Here is a 21033-nt window from a genome sequence, read left to right on the forward strand (position 1 = left end):
AAAAAATGAAAAAAAGAACAAAATACTCTGCATTTAAAGCTAACAGTCTTTTCTGGAATTATTTATCAGCATCAATACTGTTACACTCCATTTACATTATGAAGGACATATGAAATGCTCTCATAAAATTGTATTCAATTATTGAAGAATATAAAAATTTAAACATTTTTCATTAATCTATTTCTACAAATAAATTACAGACAAGTGCACATTTAATGACTGAAGAAAAAGAAAGAGAGGTTGATCATCCCGAAGGTTGCAAAGAAGAAATTCTAAGTTCGAAAATTTTACTTTCAATTTCTTCCCCCTCTGCCTCCAGATCTGTTAAGTCCCTGTGAATGAACAATTTTCTTTCTGTCAAATTAGTTCTCAACTTTCCTGGTGGTTTTTGATTTGATATTTTCTCTCTCTGACTGTTTCGTAGCCTGATACTTTGTACCTTCAGTCCATCAGTCAGCCAAGAGGCTATTCTTTGTTTCACTGTGGGGTGTTTACTTATGAGATACTCGTGAAAACCACTTATCTTCCCCGTACTTCCGTCTGAGAGCATAGTCCCATTTTGTATCACATGACGAATTTGTGGTCTGTGAAAATTTTCATAAGTTTGAGTTGTTGTGCTGGAATAAATGATGACATAAACACTTAATTAATATTAAAAAGTATACCTTGCGTTACTCCGTCAATTGATATTTATTATAGCAGCATGCCTTGAATAAATTTATAAAATTGCATTCAATTTGAAATAAAAAATCAAACTGAGTAGGAAGCATGTATATATGACAAGAGGGTTTTTATAGTGATCACCTTTGTAACGGCGCATTTCTTTTTCGGTGTGGCTTGTGAACATGATGAACATTAGGCAAGTTTGTGATGTGAATACTTTGATCAAGGGGAGCCTCGTTTTGGTAGGGGGAAGCAAAGTAACTGTCCACACTTCTAGGACGTTTGAATGTGTTGAGAAGACGCAGTCGGTTAGATGCTGATGTGGGCATCCTGTTCCGGTAGCATTCCGTTTCGATCACCGCCGCCTGGATGCGCTGATTTATAGAGAAGGCCGGTTGTAATGTCGTCACTTCCGGTGAATTCTCGGTTGCGTTGTCACGATCTGTGAGTGCCCTTGCATACAGATCTGGTTCACTTACAGCTGGACCCGGTGCCATGAATGGATCCTCGTTTTCATCTTTATAAAGTGAAAAGTGTGGTATTAAACATTTTCATTAAATACTCATTGTAATGGTTTTGATAGCAAGAATTGTTCATTCATACAGTTGTTCTTATATGTTGCAATATCCTATCCTTATCCTTATGTCATCATCATCTGGCATACAGAGTGTATGGTCAGGACAGGGAACATTTGGTGCTGTGTATCAATACATGTTTAGTATCAATATGTCATTTTTAATCATTTCAATTACTTTAAATACTTGCAATTGGTCAAGAATAAACCTATAATTGTCAGTTATCAATTTTAGTTGTCAATTATCAATTTTAGCTTTTTTTCAAAATTTCTTGAATTGAAATATATGGTGATAGCGAATAGTACTTAAGCTCAAAGGTGGATTGACACAGTAACAATGGCATTCCCAATCCTCTACAATCATCATTTCTGGGATCAAGTATCATAGAGGAATAGGCATTCATTGACAATTTAAAGTGGTCTTATAAATAGTGTTAATAATATTTGTGGGCATTCGACCTTATGATTAAGTGTTTTTGCTGACAAGGTCTTTGTTTCGACATTGAAAAGTCATGGCTTTAAACGAGACTGTTTATATCTTTGCTCTGTTAACTTATTTTGTCAGTAACTTGCCTTCCTTTTGAAATTGTTCGTACGCATGCTCTTGCGTATTGAATCAACTGGGAGACATAAAATTCATTCGAGAGTGATAATGGTATATTACTACTTAGGTAAGGGAATCTGATGATAGAAATATTGAAATCATAATGTTTATCATAAAATTGTGTCGTTGGGTTACCATTAACGTCTTCTTCTAGTAAAAACTAAATATGGATGAACTTCCCTGTACAAAACGTTAATATTTTAATGGAATACCGGGGTAAATCTTCCTAGTTTCTTCACTTAGGTCTTTAATAGCAGGGCGATACAACTCTCTTGCAGACTTAGTCTTTCGAGTAAGCATGCGCGGTGATCTAGGTGACCTTCTATCTTCCGTAGTTTTCTCCCAATGCATGATGGAGGGTTTTTTTAAGTCTAAAAAGAGAATATTACAACAGATTGCAAAACTGACAAATTTTTCATGGATTGTCCTACAAATCAATGAGTTGATAGGTCAAACAGTACTATTAATGAAATATTTATATGCTACCATATGGCCAGATACATGTACTGAGAACAGTATGTATTAAAAAATAACGCCAAAATCTTCGAGTCTCATGTTTAAAGTATAATTTCATTTGAATGAAACAAATTCCTTAACAAACAAATCAAGAATACATCTTGTTTATATGGGTGTGGAGTTTTTCCTTTTCTTAGAAACTGAATGTAAATGCTGAAGGAAGAACTTGTGCGAAATGAGACTTTACCATCTACGATCCTATTTTAAATTGATTTTTAAATGCCAAAAATAACGACGCCTCTTTTCAAACATGTGTATTACCAGAAATCTGTAGCAGTTAGAAATGTCTGACAATACTAAAGTATTGAGAATTTACAACTACATATCATTAAATGGCATTTAATGTGAAGTGGTTTATAATATATGAATTGCCTTTATATACTGAACACAGTAAAGTCCTCCATTCTAAATATTTTCTTTGGTATTTCCTTCGAGTATAGACTTCCTAAAGAATTGCAATTATGGCGCCTAATGACTATTGACTCGATAAAGATCCTAGCCAAAAAGGACATTTGTGCTTTTCTTATTTAGAAATAATTGTTCAAGACTTTTAAAATTGAATTTACCATGCCAAAATGGAGCACCATATGTAAAACAGAACGTTGCTACCAGGATCGAAATTATTAGTTTGACAATAAGAAATAATTTAAATGGCACCGACTATTGTGTATACTTTAGGTTAGTATATATTTTCAAAAGTCATTTAAGTTTAACATTCTTTGTTTTAAGGGGGATTTCTTTTTGTTTTTACTTTCGAAAATAATCAGAACGCGTTAAAGGAGAGAGAGAGAGAGAGAGAGTCCCTCAGTTGTCTTAAACATATCTTTGAAGGATTGACAAATCCAAAGCATATAACTTTTTCAAATAAGATGCAACAAATATCTTACCTCTGTCAGTTTAACTCATTTACATTTTAAAACCTCAGTAACATAAATTAACGAAATAATCCGTCAAGAAAACTGACACCATTCCATAAGATAAGGAGACTTTGGAGAACAGAGCTGATTTGCCTTCACGTTAAGTCTGTTTATCTACGTTCTTTTGAGTTGTAATCTAAGTCAATTTTCACCCCAATACACAGGCGGTCTACCCGAGGCTTTACCAAACCTCTATAATCCGATTCTTAGGTTCCTGCGCCCTTTTTCACAAAACGTTACCCAAATACTATTGACAAATCGATACTTATAAATTACTTTTAAATTACGAGCCAGTGAAATTTTAAACTTTGCAATTTGTGCTTTAGAATTCCAAGCAACTCATTTATGTACATATTGGTATACCTCTACTCACGTGGAAATGGCGACAAATCGGTTGTTAGATTTTACTTCAGTCAGATTTTCACACGGAGAGTTTAATTCGAATTAAACGTAAAGTTATAAAAGACATGGAGAATTTTAACAATTAGTTTGATTCGAATTAATTTACTGCGCATTAAATTACTTCGCATTAGTTGAACGCTAAGCGAAGCTAATTCGAATTAAATTTTGACGCATGCGTAAGGCCAGAATTAAGTCACAGGACACGTGTTGGTGGTATATATAGGTATTTGTGCTATAAAAAAATCAATGTATTTGCTGTTTGGATGACCTTCTGCATACATGCGTGATTTACAAAATCAACACCGAGACTGTGAAAAAAATTAATTCGCATTAGTTTACTTCTTAGTGAACGCAATTTAATTCGCATAATTTACAATTATAAATGATAGCTTATTTAAAAACCATTAAAAAAAAAAATTAACTTTTAATGTGTTTAATATTCTTAGGGCATACTATAATACAATTATAAAGACGATTAAAAACCAAATTAACTTTTAATGTGTTTTTAAATTTAAATTTAGAATTTTAAAATCATGAACTATAATTTCTTTCAGCATTATGCTTAATGTCGATCAGATGTTTGGGTTTTCGGTGTAGTTAAAGGTTGTATTTAAAAAGAAAAAGATCTATTCTAACTGGGCATGCTTTCATGACTTCCGAAGCAAGGCGTTTTATGTTTCTCTTTTTTATTGTTTCTTGTGATTGAGTAATGAAAATCTGGGATTTGATCTACTGAAAAAACCCCTGCTTATCAATATTTTACCACCCTGCATTAAACACAAAACGGTACCATTATATACTGTTTCAAGGTTTGAGGATAGCTGAGTATATAATGCCAAAACCAAGTAGTAATCAAGAAATCCGAAACTAGAAAGACCAGTCAACATAGCAGAAGGAAATAACATTCCTCAATTAGGTTGTTTCGTGGATCATAAGAAAAAGAATCATGGAGGTTATGTGAAGTTATCCATGTCAGATTGTTTGAATTGGAATCAACATTGTTTAAAAGATCAGAGGTGGGGGTGAATTATGGAGCAGGAAGAACTATTACTCTAAAACAAACAGGGTTGATATCACCTGAAATACCTATACAATGAAACAAAATCTGATAAGTAAATATTCTCAAAGTTTTTAATAGATCTATTAGTATTCATCTGGGTCGTCTTCAGATAATATGAACATGCAGTATGAAATTTATGTACCTTTGATAGATCCAAAAACCGAAATTAGGAGTTCGAGTATTGGTGCAAAGAAGGCTGAACTGAAAAATAAACAGTTCATTTGAGTGTAATTTTAACAAAACACACTAGTGCAATTGGAAATCGAAGCAATTTTAAAAAGAAATTTGTCTTTGCTTGGCAAACAGAAAAACGAATGTAAATACATGTATATTGATCTCGCACGTGTCAAAGAATGAACGGCGGCACCCTGGATAAATACAGGCTGTTTCTAATGCTTAATCAACAAACTGCAGTAAAATTACAGAAAAACAAATACCCATTTAACATGCTTTGTAAAATGAATAAATGTTGATTATGAAACGTAATTATAGCAATCCGAGTTTTAATTGTTTCAATTTTGAAACTTAGAGAGCATATAAAATTCCCTGTGAAAAATAATACAAAATGCCAAACATGTTTCTGATAGGATTTGTATAGAAAACCAGGGTACAAATAAACGTATCAACAATCCTTGATTGAATTCTAAATAAGTTTGCATTTTTTCATATGTGCGTGAAGCGCGAGTTAAGCATTACATATCCATTGCCACCGAGAGACAGAATGTATTATAAACATACACATATTATGTACAATATAAAATTGAAGGAAATATAAATACATAAGCATTCTGAACTTTATTTTCTTTAAACACATTTATATTACTAGTAATTTATTAAATAGATTTGCTGTCATGATAATAATTTTCATCGTTAACTTTCATGAAATTCTAACTCGATTTATTTATTTTTAAAATGACGATGCAGAAAACATAAATATATTTAATCTACAAAATGTCCCAGCACTTACCAAGATCAATCGGTCTCCATCCCAGACACTCGGGGGACCCCAATAGCCGATATAAATGTTCTCTATATGTTTGCTAGAATCCTTCTTAAGTTGATTCGCCAAAAGTGAAGAACTATAAAACTTATCAACCGCGTGGCGAGTTTCTATTGAATTTGATTTAAACCTTAAGTTTCACTACACAAGAAATTGATACGAGCGCTTTGTGTACATAAAATACTTTTTTCACTCTTTACTCTTTTCCCAAGATTTGACAGGCAATTGAGAGACGATTTATTATCCACATTGGCTAATGGCAGATCGAGATTGGTTTGAAGGGTGTAAAAATCTGGTTTAATTATAAATTGATCTTTCTTACGTAACAAATTAAACAATAATTTTAAATCTATATGTTTACTGTTTGTCTGGAAATTTATCAGTGTCTGATTGAAGTTTTCTTCTCAAATGAAATGAATTATTTTAAAGATCTCCAATCAATGACGGCTATACAAAGTATAAGTTGAATTATTCAAATAAGATAATATGAGAAGCGAATAAAAAGTCTAAGCAGACCCCTAATGTAATTAGTAAAACTAGAGGTACTGTGAGCACTGAGTTAAAAAGAAAAGATACCCCCGCTCATATATGAGAACAGTAGCAAAGTCCATATTTATTGCTATATGGAAAACCCCAAATCGGTCCAGTCAGATTTAAGAGTATCCCACGGGAACTATTACATGTAATATCTCGAAATCCTTCAGAGTCTCTGAAATGAAATATTCATTTTAAACAAATATGACTGTCCTGCATATAAACAATTGCAAAAGAGCATTTTCTTGAACATCTATATAATATACATGTAATTCAAATGATAACAAGTTGGAAACTCATCGTAAAATATTTTGTACTCCTGTACAACGTAGATAATATGCTAGAATGCGATGCGATTTTTACATCAATGTTTCAAATATTGCGCTATACTGTATGGCAAATAATTAGTATACACTTTAAGTTTTAAAAATAGCTTAACTTCACTAATATGTATACATTTATGCGTATATTTAAATGAACATGCAATTAATCATCTGAAAACGCAATGTACATATATTTTTATGTAACATGCATACCAATATATTTGATGAATCAATAAATGAAATTGAAATTGAATAATTTAGCGCTATATAGTATATAAAAGTTGGACAGGATCTGGACTGAGGGTGATTACCTCAGATAACAGCGGCCAATGTATCTATAAACGGGTATTAATGTTTACCCAGAACAGCACAAAAGCTCTCTGATTTAATAGCTGACTATGGACCCCAAATGTAGCATCCCTCTGAGCCATGGTAAAGGAGTCAGTATAGTACATGCCAATGCATGCATGCTTTGCATAAACCGCTGATAGTGGAAATGGCAAAGATCAGGTAATAGTCTTGAGAAACGTCATCATATCGATGGGAGACGATAATATTTCAATCAAGAATAGTAACTGATATACTAGTATATGAGTTTATTTCTATGACCAGACTACGAAATGGTCGAAGCCTAAAGTGTTACCCTTCCTCGTATAGTATTCTGTTATTAATTCATCATCATTGGGTTTATGGGACTTTTTATCCGTCTGTAACACTTTCGCCTACCCATCTCGAGCTCTTATATTTGAATTAAGCTCCTCCTACATCACTAAAAAATTTAACGAGACTTTCACAGAATCATTCTTGCATTGCATCACTGTGCATCTCCCTATCTTAATTACATTAAAACAGATATTTGGGGTTTCCTCTAGAAATCATGGACACTATATAATTGTTTATACCACCGAGGATACCCATTTCTTATTTGCAACTACTCCTATTTACCACTAAATAAAATTTATTTTAACTTTCATAGAATCTTTATTACTTGGTGCCATTGTATGCCTCCTATTTCTATTTTTTGATCGGACAGAACTTAAGTTTCACATATAGCAAAACCTGGCCCGGTGATCATAAACTGAGAACAGACTTAAGTCAAAATTTTGATTATGAATATCTAAGTTTTTATTGCAGCCCGGAGGACCGGGCTGCTCTATACATATAAGTTTAAGTGTTGGTGTATGGGGATTTGGGCGGGAGTAGTTATTCAGAATTAAAGTTTTTCTAAACATTGGAAAGATTGTTAATCAGATTGTTTTTTCCTTTATAAATTAGGAGATACATAATATATTTACTTCCGTAAAGTGAATCCGTAAAAATATATATGTTTTTCATATTTAATATATAAATTTGCTTATCATTTACTGTGGAAAAAAATGACAGGTCCCTTTTTTTTAGAACATCGAATTTTACTTCTCGCATAAAAACGTACTCTGCACAGTTCGTGTTTTATATTCGAAAATTGAAAATTAAAATACATTTTTGAATATAGTTGATGCATGTGTCTAACTTCAATTTATATTTTATGCAGCCAACCTTTACTTGAGGAATTGATCAAGTTTTAAATGGTACAGTTTTTGTTAGATTTTTTATCCGACTATGAGTTTTCAAAATATTCGCCACTATCGTCTCCATCAATTAGACGCATGACTTTTCACACATATCTAAGCGGTTTGATGATCAAGACTTATTTCCATTGTTTACTTTATATATTTCCCGGGCGACAATATGATGGTTACATCAATGTTTTCTTGTTCAATATATGTTCTGAAAATTTTGCAGTTACAAGTATGTATAAAAATAAATTTCCATCAAGTGATGCAAATTTCGTTTCATTGCCTAAATTATTTCAAAAGGTAATATAGTTTGAAATTTTGACTTAAGTCTGTTCTCAGTTTATGGTCAAGGGGCCTGGAGTCCTGGACATCGCCATCCTTTCTCTATCATTGAGAGAACTCATTTTTATCCGCGACTTCTGCTATACCTGTGGATAAAATTTGATGTGGCTTTCACAAAATCTTTATAAAATAATGTCATTTTGTGTCCTGATAAGATCAATTATTGGGAGTTTCCATGGCAAAAATGGACTTTCTTTCTGTATTATTATGGGAGCGGGGGTATCATTTTCTTAATTTAGTGCTCATATTACCTCTAGTTTTTTTTATGTTGTGCTTAGCCAATTGGAAATGGGTTATCTTTATGATGTCAAGAGTACTGGTATCAGAAAGTTATTTAAAATTTGGTGATGCAATAAAACAGCAGAGCATGGTTAATAATAATTGAATTGAAAATTGTTATATGGCTTGAAAGGGTCGAAAAACTTGAGAAACATACAGGTTAAGTTAACCTGCGTCAAATATGCATCAAACTCTTTGACACTGCATTCACAAACCCTCTTACAACACACATTTTTTAATCAATTAGTTGTTTTTCAATTCTATATACAACCACCCTCCATGATAAATCAAAGTCCAGGCTTTTTAGAATCATTGATTCCTTTTTCAATAAAAATAGAACTCGTAAATTTACTTACCTTGTCCTTGGTCATTTGCAAAATTATTTTGTTAAATGCATTCTGATTGTACAGATAAGAACTCTGAGGTCTATTTTCTGATTGACAATATGGCGTTTTAGGAGACCAGGTCTTCAAACAATCTGTCGGAATTACAATTAGCAGAACTATCATTGTATTCAAATGAAGCAGATTATTCCAAATAATATACCTGAGAGGTGGAAGAAAATACTTATTGTGGCCTCAGCTCGACATTCAGATATATCAAAAAACAACAATTATTTTTATTGACGTGTCGATTCAATTCTAGTATATCCCAGTAAGTTTGAAATGAAAGATATTACAGAATCTGACACACCTGCCTTATATTTGGATTTTTTACAAGAAAAAGACATTAATGGTAACCTAACAACAAAGTTTTATGATAAACTCGATGACTTCACGTTTTCAATCGTCAGCTTCCCTTATATACTTAAGCACCACTATATATTCTTATCACCTGCATACGGGGTTTATAAATCTCAGCTGATTCGACGCTTGCATGCTCTACGTAAGAACAATTTCGAAAATGGGGTAAGCTGTTGACAAACATGATGAAACAAGAAACCAAAAGTCTCGTTAAAAGTCATCATTTCACAAGTTCTATGGTCGATACAATCCTAGTTAGAAAATACTATCTATCATAAAGTCAGATGCTGGCTGACGTTTGCATACAAATTGTAGAGATATTATAAACACAATGAATTGTGCATGGAATTTTTCGTTATTTCCCGATCATGACAAGAACCACAAAGTGGGTGTTCATATGACCCGTCGGCAGGGATTGTTCACTCCTACGTGGCACCTGCTGTTTTAGAGGTCAGTAGTTGCTCTGCTCCTGATATGTAATGTTTGAATGGACTTTTGAGCTTGAAAACTGTTTTTTTTTTCCATGTACGTCATTCATCCTTCTATCGGCCCCATGCTGATAATCAAATTTCGAAACAATATTGTATATCTACATCACACAATCAATTATATTGCAAGGTATCAATAGGATACCGTAAAAAAATGTTAGAGGAGACAGAGCCAGGTGTTTGTAGGAAAAAATTATTTTTAAAACCCCCGAGTCCTGTCACTCCTGTTAAAAAATCAAAATACCGAACGTAACTTCATTGCACATCTTAACTAAATGAAATATATGGAGAAAACGAACAGTATTCAAGCTCAAAAATCCATAAAACGATACAAAATAAAAGCAGGGCAAACACGGACCTCCAAAACACCTGAGGTGGGATCAGGTGCCAGGGAGGAGTGAGCATCCCCTCCCGACAGTTCACACCCGTCGTGTGCCCCTTGTCATGATCGGGAAATAACAGAAAATCCGTCGTCGATTCAGTGTGTAAATAATGCACTAACAATTAGTATGAATAACGTCAGTCAGCATTTGCCTCAATGATAAATTGTATTTGCTGACATGGTCATTGTATCGACCATAGAATTTACGAAATGATGACTTTAAACGAGACTGCTCATATTCTTGTTTCGTCAACTAGGTTGTTTGTCAATAATTTACCTCAATTTAAAGATTGTATGTACGTAGGGCATGGTCTTTCGTATCGAATCAACTCCGTATGCAGGTGATGAATGTATATTGCTGCATAAGTAAGGGAAGTTGAGGATTGAAAAGTTAAAGTCATCACGTTTATCATAGAGCTTGGTTGTTACATTACAATTAACGTCTTTTTCAAGTAAAATACCCAAATATGAAACAGACCAGACTCTGTGGTATCTTTTATCTCAAGCTCATCGGGATAAATCGTATCGACATAAGAATCAAAATTAACATTGTTAATTGACAATACACCGTCGATATATCTAAAGGTCGAGTTGAATTCCATAGCAAGTGTTTTCTTCTTTTCAGGTATAAGATTTTGGACAAATTCTGCTTTATATGAATACAAAAATAGATATGCTAATAACGGATCGCAATTGTTACCCATAGGAATTCCAATAGATTGTTGGAAGACCTGGTCTCCAAAAACCACAAAGAAATTGTCCATCAGAAACTCAAGCATCTTTTTGATGTCAACTTTAGAGTACTTGTGTGTACAATCAATGTTTTTTAACAAAATATATTTTCAAATGACCAACGACAAGATAAGTAAATTTACGAGTTCCATTTTTATTGAAAAAGCGTCTGTCAATGATATCAAAAAGCCGGGATTTAAATTTATCGTGGGGAATGGTTTTATATAAAGGTGAAAAATTGTAAGTTTTTAAGCTGTTGATTTTGGTAAAATCTTGTACCTTATGAATAGACGTCTTAAAATATTAAATAAGTTTAAGGAATCACGTTTGTTTTAGAATTTTTTTTTGGTTTTTAAACTTACTATTGGTCTTAGGCTGGATATCAAACAGGACACCACCAATCGTTCTCCAAATTAGAATAGGCTTCTGAACAAAATAAATTAGAAAATTATATTTTTGTAGGTAAACATTTTTCAACCTCAATTCTCCCCTGGGATAAATATCAAAATTCTGAAATTTTATTCCAAAATATGAAGAGATTAGTGCAAAATGGAAGATGAGGTAGGGAAACGGGTTTCCGTAGGAAAAAGGTCATTTTGAGCCCCATTCTCTGCACAGAATGAACATCAAAATTCTGAAAGCTTAATCCACATTTACAGGACACCACCAATGATATTCCACAATCTATATGGACAACTTCAAAAATTTAAGAAAAGTTAGGGGGGTTATGTTTTTGTCGGAATGAAATGTGTGGAGGTAACGAACAGAACTCAGGCTTAATAGGCCACTGAAAATTACAAAATAGGAGCGGAGCAAACATGTACCTCTAAAACATCGTATTTCAACATGCATTCCAGTTGCCCCCATGCAGGTTGAATATTGAAAATCCAAAACTACAGTATAGCATAATTCATATTTCAAAATATGAGAGGTTTACTGCGAAAAACGGAAGGGATTTTTAAAAATCCGGTTTTTGTACTTAAGATGATTTTGATTCTTATTTGATCCTTAGTTAAAAATTATAAAGCAAAGCCATATCGCACATGTTTTGGACAACACCAATCGTATTCCAAACGATTGGTTGGCCACTGCCTGAAATATAAATTATAACTCAATTGTAGATACTTTGGACTTTCTTAGCAAATACAACCTGTCGATAGGTCGAATGCACACTGTCATCATTCTTTTACACTCCGTTTGCCTAAGGGCACACAGCAGGTGTGACGGGTCGACAGGAGATGCTTTTTTCTTCATGATCCATGACCCAGTCTTGTTTCATTGAACTCTTAAGCATGGTTTATATCATTTTTCGCATTTAATTCTATACCAAGGCTCCAATGAAAAGGAATTTTGGCAATAGAGAGTTGGACACTTAATTCAACTATTTATACAAATAAATTAAAACATGCATCACTCAGATTATGTCACCAACCATGATAATCATTATACATTGAGGAATCAAATGAGTGCAAACTTAAAAGAATGAACATTTTTATGATTTCAAAAGTCTCTTGGTTGAGTAAATTGAGATATCCTTTCTAGTCGCAACCAAATACGAACATTTTCATAAGGAAAGCAACTTTCAAAAAAAAAAAACTGTTAGTTAAGGACATATGCAAGGTACCTTACCAACTGATAATTTTTCAAGATACTTAAATTTATAATACATGTACCATATTATATATTTTTAGAAAAAAAATCAGCATGCATTTCCAGGGATTTTGAAAAGGTATTAAAGTTTGAAAAATTTTTTTTTGCATTATTCAAAGAAAAATGTACAGAAATTATAAAACATAAATTCCAAAATTTTTTTTCCATCAAAATTGTTTTGAAGAGAATTACAAATCCACATATAGACAATAAAAACATTGCACACAGGTCCTTCATTTAGTGGACCTCTTCAACTCCAGAGAAGAACCCAATAAAGTATAAACTACGTTGCGTATGACCTTAAAGAAAAATGTAGTAAAAAACTCTATACTCGGTAAACAACAACACCCCCCTTTCCCTTGGTTACACGCGTCTAGACTGAACGTTCTGTTCATTTATTTTTTAAAATCATACCTGTGGTGTATTGAATAAGAATTTATTGAAAGAAGGCATAGAAAAAAGCTTTTGTCCAGGAAATGGGGAGGGGGAGAGATCCTGTTCACAACAACCCGTGGTAAATTAACAGTTTAGTGTTTGCTCTTTATCGTCTTTGATCTTGCAAGTGAATTTGATTTTTAAAAAATCCTTCAAATGGCAATCCTTTCCAATAAAATCTTACGACTAATTATAAAAAAAAATGGGGTCAAAGGCTGGTAAAGGTCTCGAAGGTCTCGAAGGGTGTAACTGATGTCACTAATGTACACTATAAAAACTTCGAGTTAATGCCTACCGTCTCAAATAGGTTCTGCCAGCAAGTCACATGTCACACCTCCTGTTGGTGACCCTGAAAATGCTTAGGTAGCTGAGTGACAGTGGTAAAAAGGCGAGTCTTTGGGGCCTTTAAATAACTGAAACCTGTGACTAGGGGAAGGAAAATCCCAAAGGAAAACCACCGGCCCTCCGGGTCAAGGGCGTTGTGTGTAGGGTTAGCACCCCCGCCATGTAAAACAACAACCGCTACAGAAACGCAAACAAGATTTAGTCGAGACTGCTCAAATTCTGGAAGAGAAGGTTTTCCAAAAGGAAGACGAAGGACGACATGTGGTGAAAGCCAGAGACAGAAGGAAAATACAAAGCCGAAACCCCTTCTCGGACCCAGAATTATCAATCTAGGAACTTGGAGCGTAAGAACCATGTACGAAGCAGGGAAAAACGGCACAAATTGCAGCAGAGATGAGAAACTACAATCTTACACTGCTTGGCATAAGTGAGACAAGATGGATTCAATCAGGATAGTGCAGACTTCCTACAGGTGAATCACTCCTCTATTCCGGACATGAAGAAGAAAATTCACCGCATTCTCAAGGAGTGGCACTCATGTTATCCAAAACAGCATGGGAAGCATAATAGGCTGGGAAGCACATGGCCCAAGGATCATAAAGGCATCTTTAAAAATTAAAACAAAACCTAAAGGATTAACACAAATATTATACAATGCTATGCTCCAACAAATGATACCGAGGAAGAAAAAAAGATGAGTTCTACAACAGACTTCAAAGCGTTGTTGACATCAGTAGAGAAAGAGATGTTACCATCATGATGGGAGACCTTAATGTAAATACTGGAAATGATAACACCGGATATGGCGAAGTCATGGGACAGCATGAACTGGGCCGAATGAATGAAAATGGTGAAAGATTAGCAAACTTATGTGCATGCAACAAACTAGTTATTGGTGGCACTTTATTCCAACACAAAAGAATCCACAAAGCCACCTGCGTATCACCAGACCAGATAATTGAAAATCAGATAGACCATATATGTATCAATAAAAAGTTAAGAAGATCTTTGTAGGATACCAGAGTCAAACGAGCAGCAGATGTAGCCTCAGCATCACCATCTACTGACAGGAGCATCAAACTGAAGCTCAAGAAAATGAAAACAGAAGGAAACTCTCAGAGAATCAGATATAACGCCAGGTTTCTCCAAGATACTCAAATCTTACAGGAGTACAAGATTGCGGTGAATAACAAATACCAAGCCCTACAGGAAATAGGTGAACTAACAACAGTTGAAGATCATTGGAAAGGAATAAAAAAAACCATCACAATAATAAAAGCTGCCATGAAATACTTGGAGTGAAAAAGTATCATCATAAAAAATGGACCACAAATGACACATTTAAGAAAGTACAGAAGAGGAAGGATAAGAGGGCTGTGGTCAATTCAAGCAGAACAAGAGCTGAAACAGCAAAAGCAAAAAGAGTACGCAGAGGCCAACAAGTGAAAAAAACAAAGTATTAAAGCTGACAAAAGAATACAAGAGAGGTAATAAAAGATAAAAAAAAAAGCTGACAAAAGAAGGTACATCGAGGAACTAGCAACAGAAGTAGAACAAAATGCAAAAGCAGGAAACATGAAAGAGCTGTATCACATCACAAAGAATCTAGCTGGGAAGCGAAGTAACAAGAAAGGTCATTGAAAGACAAAATAGGGAAACAACAAGGGGAAAAAGAAGGAGATGGAAAGAACATTTTGAAGAACTGTTGAGTAGGCCAGTTCCACCTAACCCTCCTAACATTACACCAACAGACGAAGAACTAGACATAGACTGGGGATCTCCTACTAAGGAGGAAATCAAAATAGCCCTTAAACAGATGAGGAATGACAAGTCAGCAGGGCCTGATAATATTCCGGCCGAGGCACTCAAAGCTGATTTTGACAACTCAGCCAATATACTCCACCCACTTTTTCTGAAAATATGGGAGGCAGAAACAATCCCAGAAGAATGGAAATAAGGATATCTCATCAAGCTTCCAAAAAAGGAATCATCAGCGATTGTGCTAACTGTAGGGGAATAACACTTTTGGATGTTCCAGGGAAGGTATTTAACAGGATCATACTGAACAGAATGAAAGAAGAAGTGGATGATAAGTTATGTGACCAGCAAACTGGATTTCGTAAAAACAGATTTTGTACGGACCAGATAGCAACGTTGCGCATTATCATCTAGCAATGTGCTGAATGGAACTCCTCCCTCTATGTAGGCTTCATAGATTACGAGAAAGCCTTTGACAGTGTTGACAGGGAGACAATATGAAAACTTCTGCGACATTATGGAGTTCCTTTTAAACTGGTAAATATCATCCGCAACACTTATGAACACATGACATGCATTGTCATACATGGAGGACAACTGACGGAACCATTCGAAGTAAAAACAGGAGTCTGTCAGGGATGATTTTTGTCATCCCTTCTGTTTCTTCTTGCAATAGACTGGATAATTAAATCATCCACAGACAATAGATGAAATGGATTACAGTGGACGCCATGGTCACAGCTAGACGACCTAGACTTTGCGGATGACCTGGCACTCCTATCACATACCCACGCACAAATGCAGGAGAAAAATTACAATAGTGGCAGAATTATCAGCACGGATAGTACTCAACATCAATATCGCAAAAACAAAGATCTTGAGAGCAAACACACCATCACATGCTCCATTAAATATAGAAGGTCATGAAATAGAGGAATTAGAATATTTCACCTACCTTGGCAGTATAGTGGACCAACAAGGAGGAACAGAAGCTGACATAAAAGCAAGAATAGGAAAGGCAAGAGTAGGATTCCTGCAACTTGGAAACATCTGGAAGACCAAGGGACTAACAACACGCACCAAAGTACTTTAGGATTTTCAACACCTATAGAAGCAGAAATAATGCAGAGAAGGTGGAGGTGAATATGGCATACTCTACGCAAGCCACATAAGAACATCACAATGCAAGCCCTATCCTGGAACCCCCAAGGAAAACGTAAGAGAGGGGGGAGGGGGCTAAAGAACACTTGGCGGAGAAATTGGGGGATAGAAGTCAAAAGAATGGGGGAGAATTACTGCATGGAAGAAGGTATAGAAAGCATTGCTCGAGATACATGAGATAGAGAGCCTGAAGGGATCTTGTAAGCGGCATATTCCCCAAAAGGGGTAGCAGGCATAAGTAAGTAATTAAAAAATAAAAACTCATTTGACTAACTCTGACTTTGTAACTTTTATTTTTTTTATAAGATGTTTTAACCCCCCCCCCCCTTCCAGTCCTTGTAATTGAAACATTGATTTTATAGGTATTATTTTTTATTCCGTCGATGAATTTGAATTCAAGTTAAACACAGAACAAAACAAGATGTGTTTGTGAAACACTATGCACCCGGCGACAAAAAGTTCAAAAAAGCTATTTTTAGCATATAGATTACAGTCAAGGTCACAAGGTCATTGACCTTGGTATCGTTTGAAAGCACTTAATTAGTGAAGTCTACATACTAAATATAAAGTCTCGACCTCAAATGGTATAAAAGTTATAGCGAAAGTTCGAAAAATCTATTTTCAGCATATAGGTCACAGTAAAGGTCACAAGGTCATTGTCCTTGGTGTCAGTTAAAAGTGTTTAATTAGTGGAGTATGCATTACAAATATGAAGTCTATATCTCTCACGGTTCAAAAGTTATGGCGAAAGTTCGAAAAAGCTATTTTTAGAATAAAGGTCACAGTCAAGGTCAAAAGGTCAGTGACCTTGGTGTCAGATGAAAGTGCTTAATTAGTGGAGTATGCATACCAAATATGTAGTCTCTATCTCTCACGGTTCAAAAGTTATGGCGAAGGTTAAAGTTGACAACAGACAGACAAACAGATAAACAGACAAACAGACAGACAGGACAAAAACAATATGCGCCCCGAAAAAATTCGGGCGCATAACAATCGAACAACAAGAAACATCATTAATTTTACATTATATGGAACTTTGATCCACCACCAAATCTTACCTCTACCAGAGGGCGCGCTTAACACATAAAAGAAGGAAAGACAACTCGCAGCATATCCTGTTTATTTTTCCTTAGCGATGGCGGACAAACCACAACACAGACCTCCTCATGGTATGGAGCCATACGATCTTGGAGGGGAAAATAATCTAGGTGCTCTAAGTCAGGAACAACAAGAGAAACTCAATAAATTCAAGGTAATGCACACATAATCCATAAATGTTTATCAATAAGTAAACTTGCCATATTTATATTCAGTCCGAAAATCCTCAGTTAAAATATTAAATATTTAATGACTTGTTATGTTTGTTAGTTAGAGAATAAACAAGTTTGAATGTTCCTTAAATTGAAAGGTCAAGACACGAATGGAAAATGAGAAATATCTAAGAGATCACCCTGAAGTTGAATGCCTCATAGCAGGTTTTCTTGGGTAAGTTATTCTGTACATTTGTTTCTGGTTACCCCTTCCCTAGCCTTTAGGCTTTATCCTATTCGGTCAACGGATACAGAAATTTCCTCTTAGCAAGTGTTATGGCTAATGAATTTTGAGAAGGATAGCTTCGTTAACTGGCATTTTTAAACATATTGAGAACCTGTGACATTTTCTTGAAAGTGTATTAACCACAGAAACTGAAAAAATATATTCTGAAGCATTTCGAAATCACTTGGCCTCTTATTTCTACCAAGAAAAGATATTCATTTTTTTTTTTTTACTTGACAGAAAAAAGCAAGAAAGGACTGGCATAATTACGCAAAGTTTACATAAATAAATGCATTACTTTAATGAATAAAGGAGTAACTTTTGCTAATAAATAGAAAACTTTTCTATATAAGCATGTAACCTTTGCATTATAAGGCAAACCATTTGCTGTAAACCAAGATACTGCATAAGTTTCGATTTTATCTTGATTTTTTGATCCTGTTTATTTATGACAATGAAAAACAAACTGGCATTTTGAATTTGGACCATCACAAGCTGCAATTTTAAAGTTTTTTCTTACCATCCAATGTCTTTTTCCTCTTCCTAAATCTTTTAACCATCACATTTTGTCTTATTTAACACTGCAAACAATTGTAAGTTGAAAGTTTAAGTCTCTGCGAATTTTTTTCAAAGTGAAACTCAATAAATAATGAATTTTGGGAAAAAGATCACCCCTTTTTTGTCAGTATTTATACAATCTCTATAGAATTTGAAATAAAATTGAATTTTCAGAAAATTGACAAAATGAGATAAATTTATTAATTAAAAGTGAAATTTTGTGTACAAAATTTATGCATTATGTTAAGATAAGCTTAAGCCCAAAACACAGTAGAAAATAAGGTTAATAAAGATGGGAGAAGTGATTCAAACTGCTAAGTACTGTCAAATACCAGAACAGTAGTAAAAGGAGCTGGTAAAATTTTGAGTTCCTTTTTTCTTCTCTTTCAGTGATGTCCTCAGTCAGCGACCAGAACACATCAAAGATTTTGCAGCAGGTAAAGAAATCTGTTGAGGAAAATTAATTTTAAATTTTTTTTGTATATTTTATAAAAGCCTTTAAAACTGGTGATTGATAATATGTTTTTTCCAGATTATTTTACCAACCCTGAACTTCCTGAACAGCTCCAACAGCAGTTACAGCTCCGACAAACTCGTATCAAACAGAACCGTGTTCTCCAGAAAATCTAACTCTCCTGGCTGTACATTTGTATATATATTGTGTGTACATATTATTTACTGTTTTTTACCATGTTTATAAGTTTTGTCTCAATTAAAATGTTAGAATCTCTTTATACTTTAATATTTCAATGCATAATGATATCTTACATGTACCTTCACCCATCCTACATGTATTGACTGAAAAGGGCCCAACTCAAAACTTTTTTTTAAACTTTCAAGAAACAACTTTTTTTATTGTAATATTCCAAATTTGTTCTCATGCTGTCAACAAATGTGTTAAGTTTTGAATTTTATTTTAACCTTCATTTCAATAAATTTTGAAAATTTAGCATTGAAATTGAAGTATACCTACTACTTACCACTCTTTTATGCCGAGTTGGGAGAAGGCATAGAAACTTTTTTTTTTTTTTAAAGTTGGATTCATTTTCTTGACCCTCTCCAAATTATGATCGTATGAGGAATTCAGGCCCCAAGAACATAAAGCACTTTAAACTTCTAGTCAAAAGAATGGAGGCGTTCAAGGCGCGGACAATCCCCCACTCTGAAAAAAGACATTTCTCAATTCTAAAAGTAATATTTTTTCAAAATTTTATGGTTTATATCATCTTTTACATATAAAATTCTGTATTTCATTGTTTTAATAATTTATTAATAATTTATTTTTCACTCGTGTTTTTAAGACATTTGAAAACAAAAAAGAAAAAGCTTCATGTATGATTCGAAGTCTCTCCGTAACGCAGGTTTGGTCCAAGACCAACCGCTTTAACCACTATGCTACGAAGTACATGTATTATTGACGTCTTTCAGTGTGATTTAAATGAACGGGTTTGTTGAAGCGTAAATTTTTTCAGAAAAGTTCGATTTTCACATAGAATGGGTTCAGATTCCATTTTTTTGACAAATGAAATAGATTTCACATTTACATTTCCATCATTTAAGCGTTCACGAAGAATGGAGACTTGACCCATTCATGTTCAAAATTCGTTTTTTATAGCTCTATTAAACCCACTTTCCACTAAATATGCTTAACTGTCAACTTTGAAATAAAGATTATCTAATGATAAGTCGTTCAGTTAAATAATAAAATGTTTTGGAGATGACATTACTGAGAACATGATTTTAGAAAAATATAACTTTTTTGTGAATTTTGAAAATTGAGAAACATTTTGTCTCAGAGCGGGGGATTGTACACGCCTTATACGCCCTCTTTCTTTTTGTACATTGTCTTCGGGTTCATCATTAAATCATTTTAAAACGTTTTTTTTCTAATAATGTTTATTATACCCCCCGCAAACGAAGTTTGGGGGGGTATATAGGAATCACCTTGTCCGTCTGTCTGTGCAATCGTGTCCAGTCCATATCTTTCTTACAGAGGGACATTAGAATCTACTACTCCACACAAAGATTGCCCATGATCTAAGGGTGTGTCATGACCTTGACCTTGTTCATTTGGGAAACTTGAAGGTCACTGGAAGAAAAATTTCATAATTCGTGTCCGGTCCATATCTTTCTTATGAATAAACTTGGTAGGTTCTCATTTCACACAAAGATTGCTCATGGCCCAAGGGTGTGTCATGACCTTGACCCAAGGTCATTTGGGGAAGTTCAAGGTCACTGGAAGAAAAATTTCATAATTCGTGTCCGGTCCATATCTTTCTTATGAATAAACTTGGTAGATTCTCATTTCACACAAAGATTGCCCATGACCTAAGGTTTGTCATGACCTTGACCCAAGGTTATTTGGGGAAGTTCAAGGTCACTGGAAGAAAAATTTCATAATTCGTGTCCGGTCTTTATCTTTCTTATGGATAAACTTGGTAGGTTCTCATTTCACACAAAGATAGCCCATGACCC

General features: G+C 34.3%; 2 protein-coding genes and 1 pseudogene across 2 annotated transcripts; 2 read left to right on the plus strand and 1 right to left on the minus strand.

Annotated features, from left to right (window-relative positions):
- Positions 1-202: 202 nt before the first annotated feature.
- LOC134245035 (uncharacterized) lies at positions 203-4913 on the minus strand. Its single transcript, XM_062727282.1, has 4 exons — positions 4879-4913; positions 2054-2212; positions 805-1180; positions 203-617 (listed from the first exon to the last, which is right to left on the minus strand). Exons 2-4 carry the CDS (start codon positions 2190-2192, stop codon positions 245-247), a joined length of 888 nt encoding a protein of 295 aa, XP_062583266.1. The 5' UTR covers positions 2193-2212; positions 4879-4913; the 3' UTR covers positions 203-244.
- An 8328-nt stretch (positions 4914-13241) lies between these two features.
- LOC134245038 (uncharacterized) lies at positions 13242-16396 on the plus strand (annotated as a pseudogene).
- A 1168-nt stretch (positions 16397-17564) lies between these two features.
- On the plus strand, positions 17565-19288 carry LOC134245036 (RIIa domain-containing protein 1-like). Its single transcript, XM_062727283.1, has 4 exons — positions 17565-17716; positions 17873-17949; positions 18949-18995; positions 19091-19288. The coding sequence occupies exons 1-4, from the start codon at positions 17600-17602 to the stop codon at positions 19186-19188; spliced, it is 339 nt and encodes a 112-aa protein (XP_062583267.1). The 5' UTR covers positions 17565-17599; the 3' UTR covers positions 19189-19288.
- Positions 19289-21033: the final 1745 nt, after the last annotated feature.

This window comes from Saccostrea cucullata, unplaced genomic scaffold, assembly GCF_032062105.1.
Source record: "Saccostrea cucullata isolate Sc308-1 unplaced genomic scaffold, CSIRO_AGI_Scuc_v1 ctg494, whole genome shotgun sequence".
NCBI lineage: Eukaryota > Metazoa > Mollusca > Bivalvia > Ostreida > Ostreidae > Saccostrea > Saccostrea cuccullata.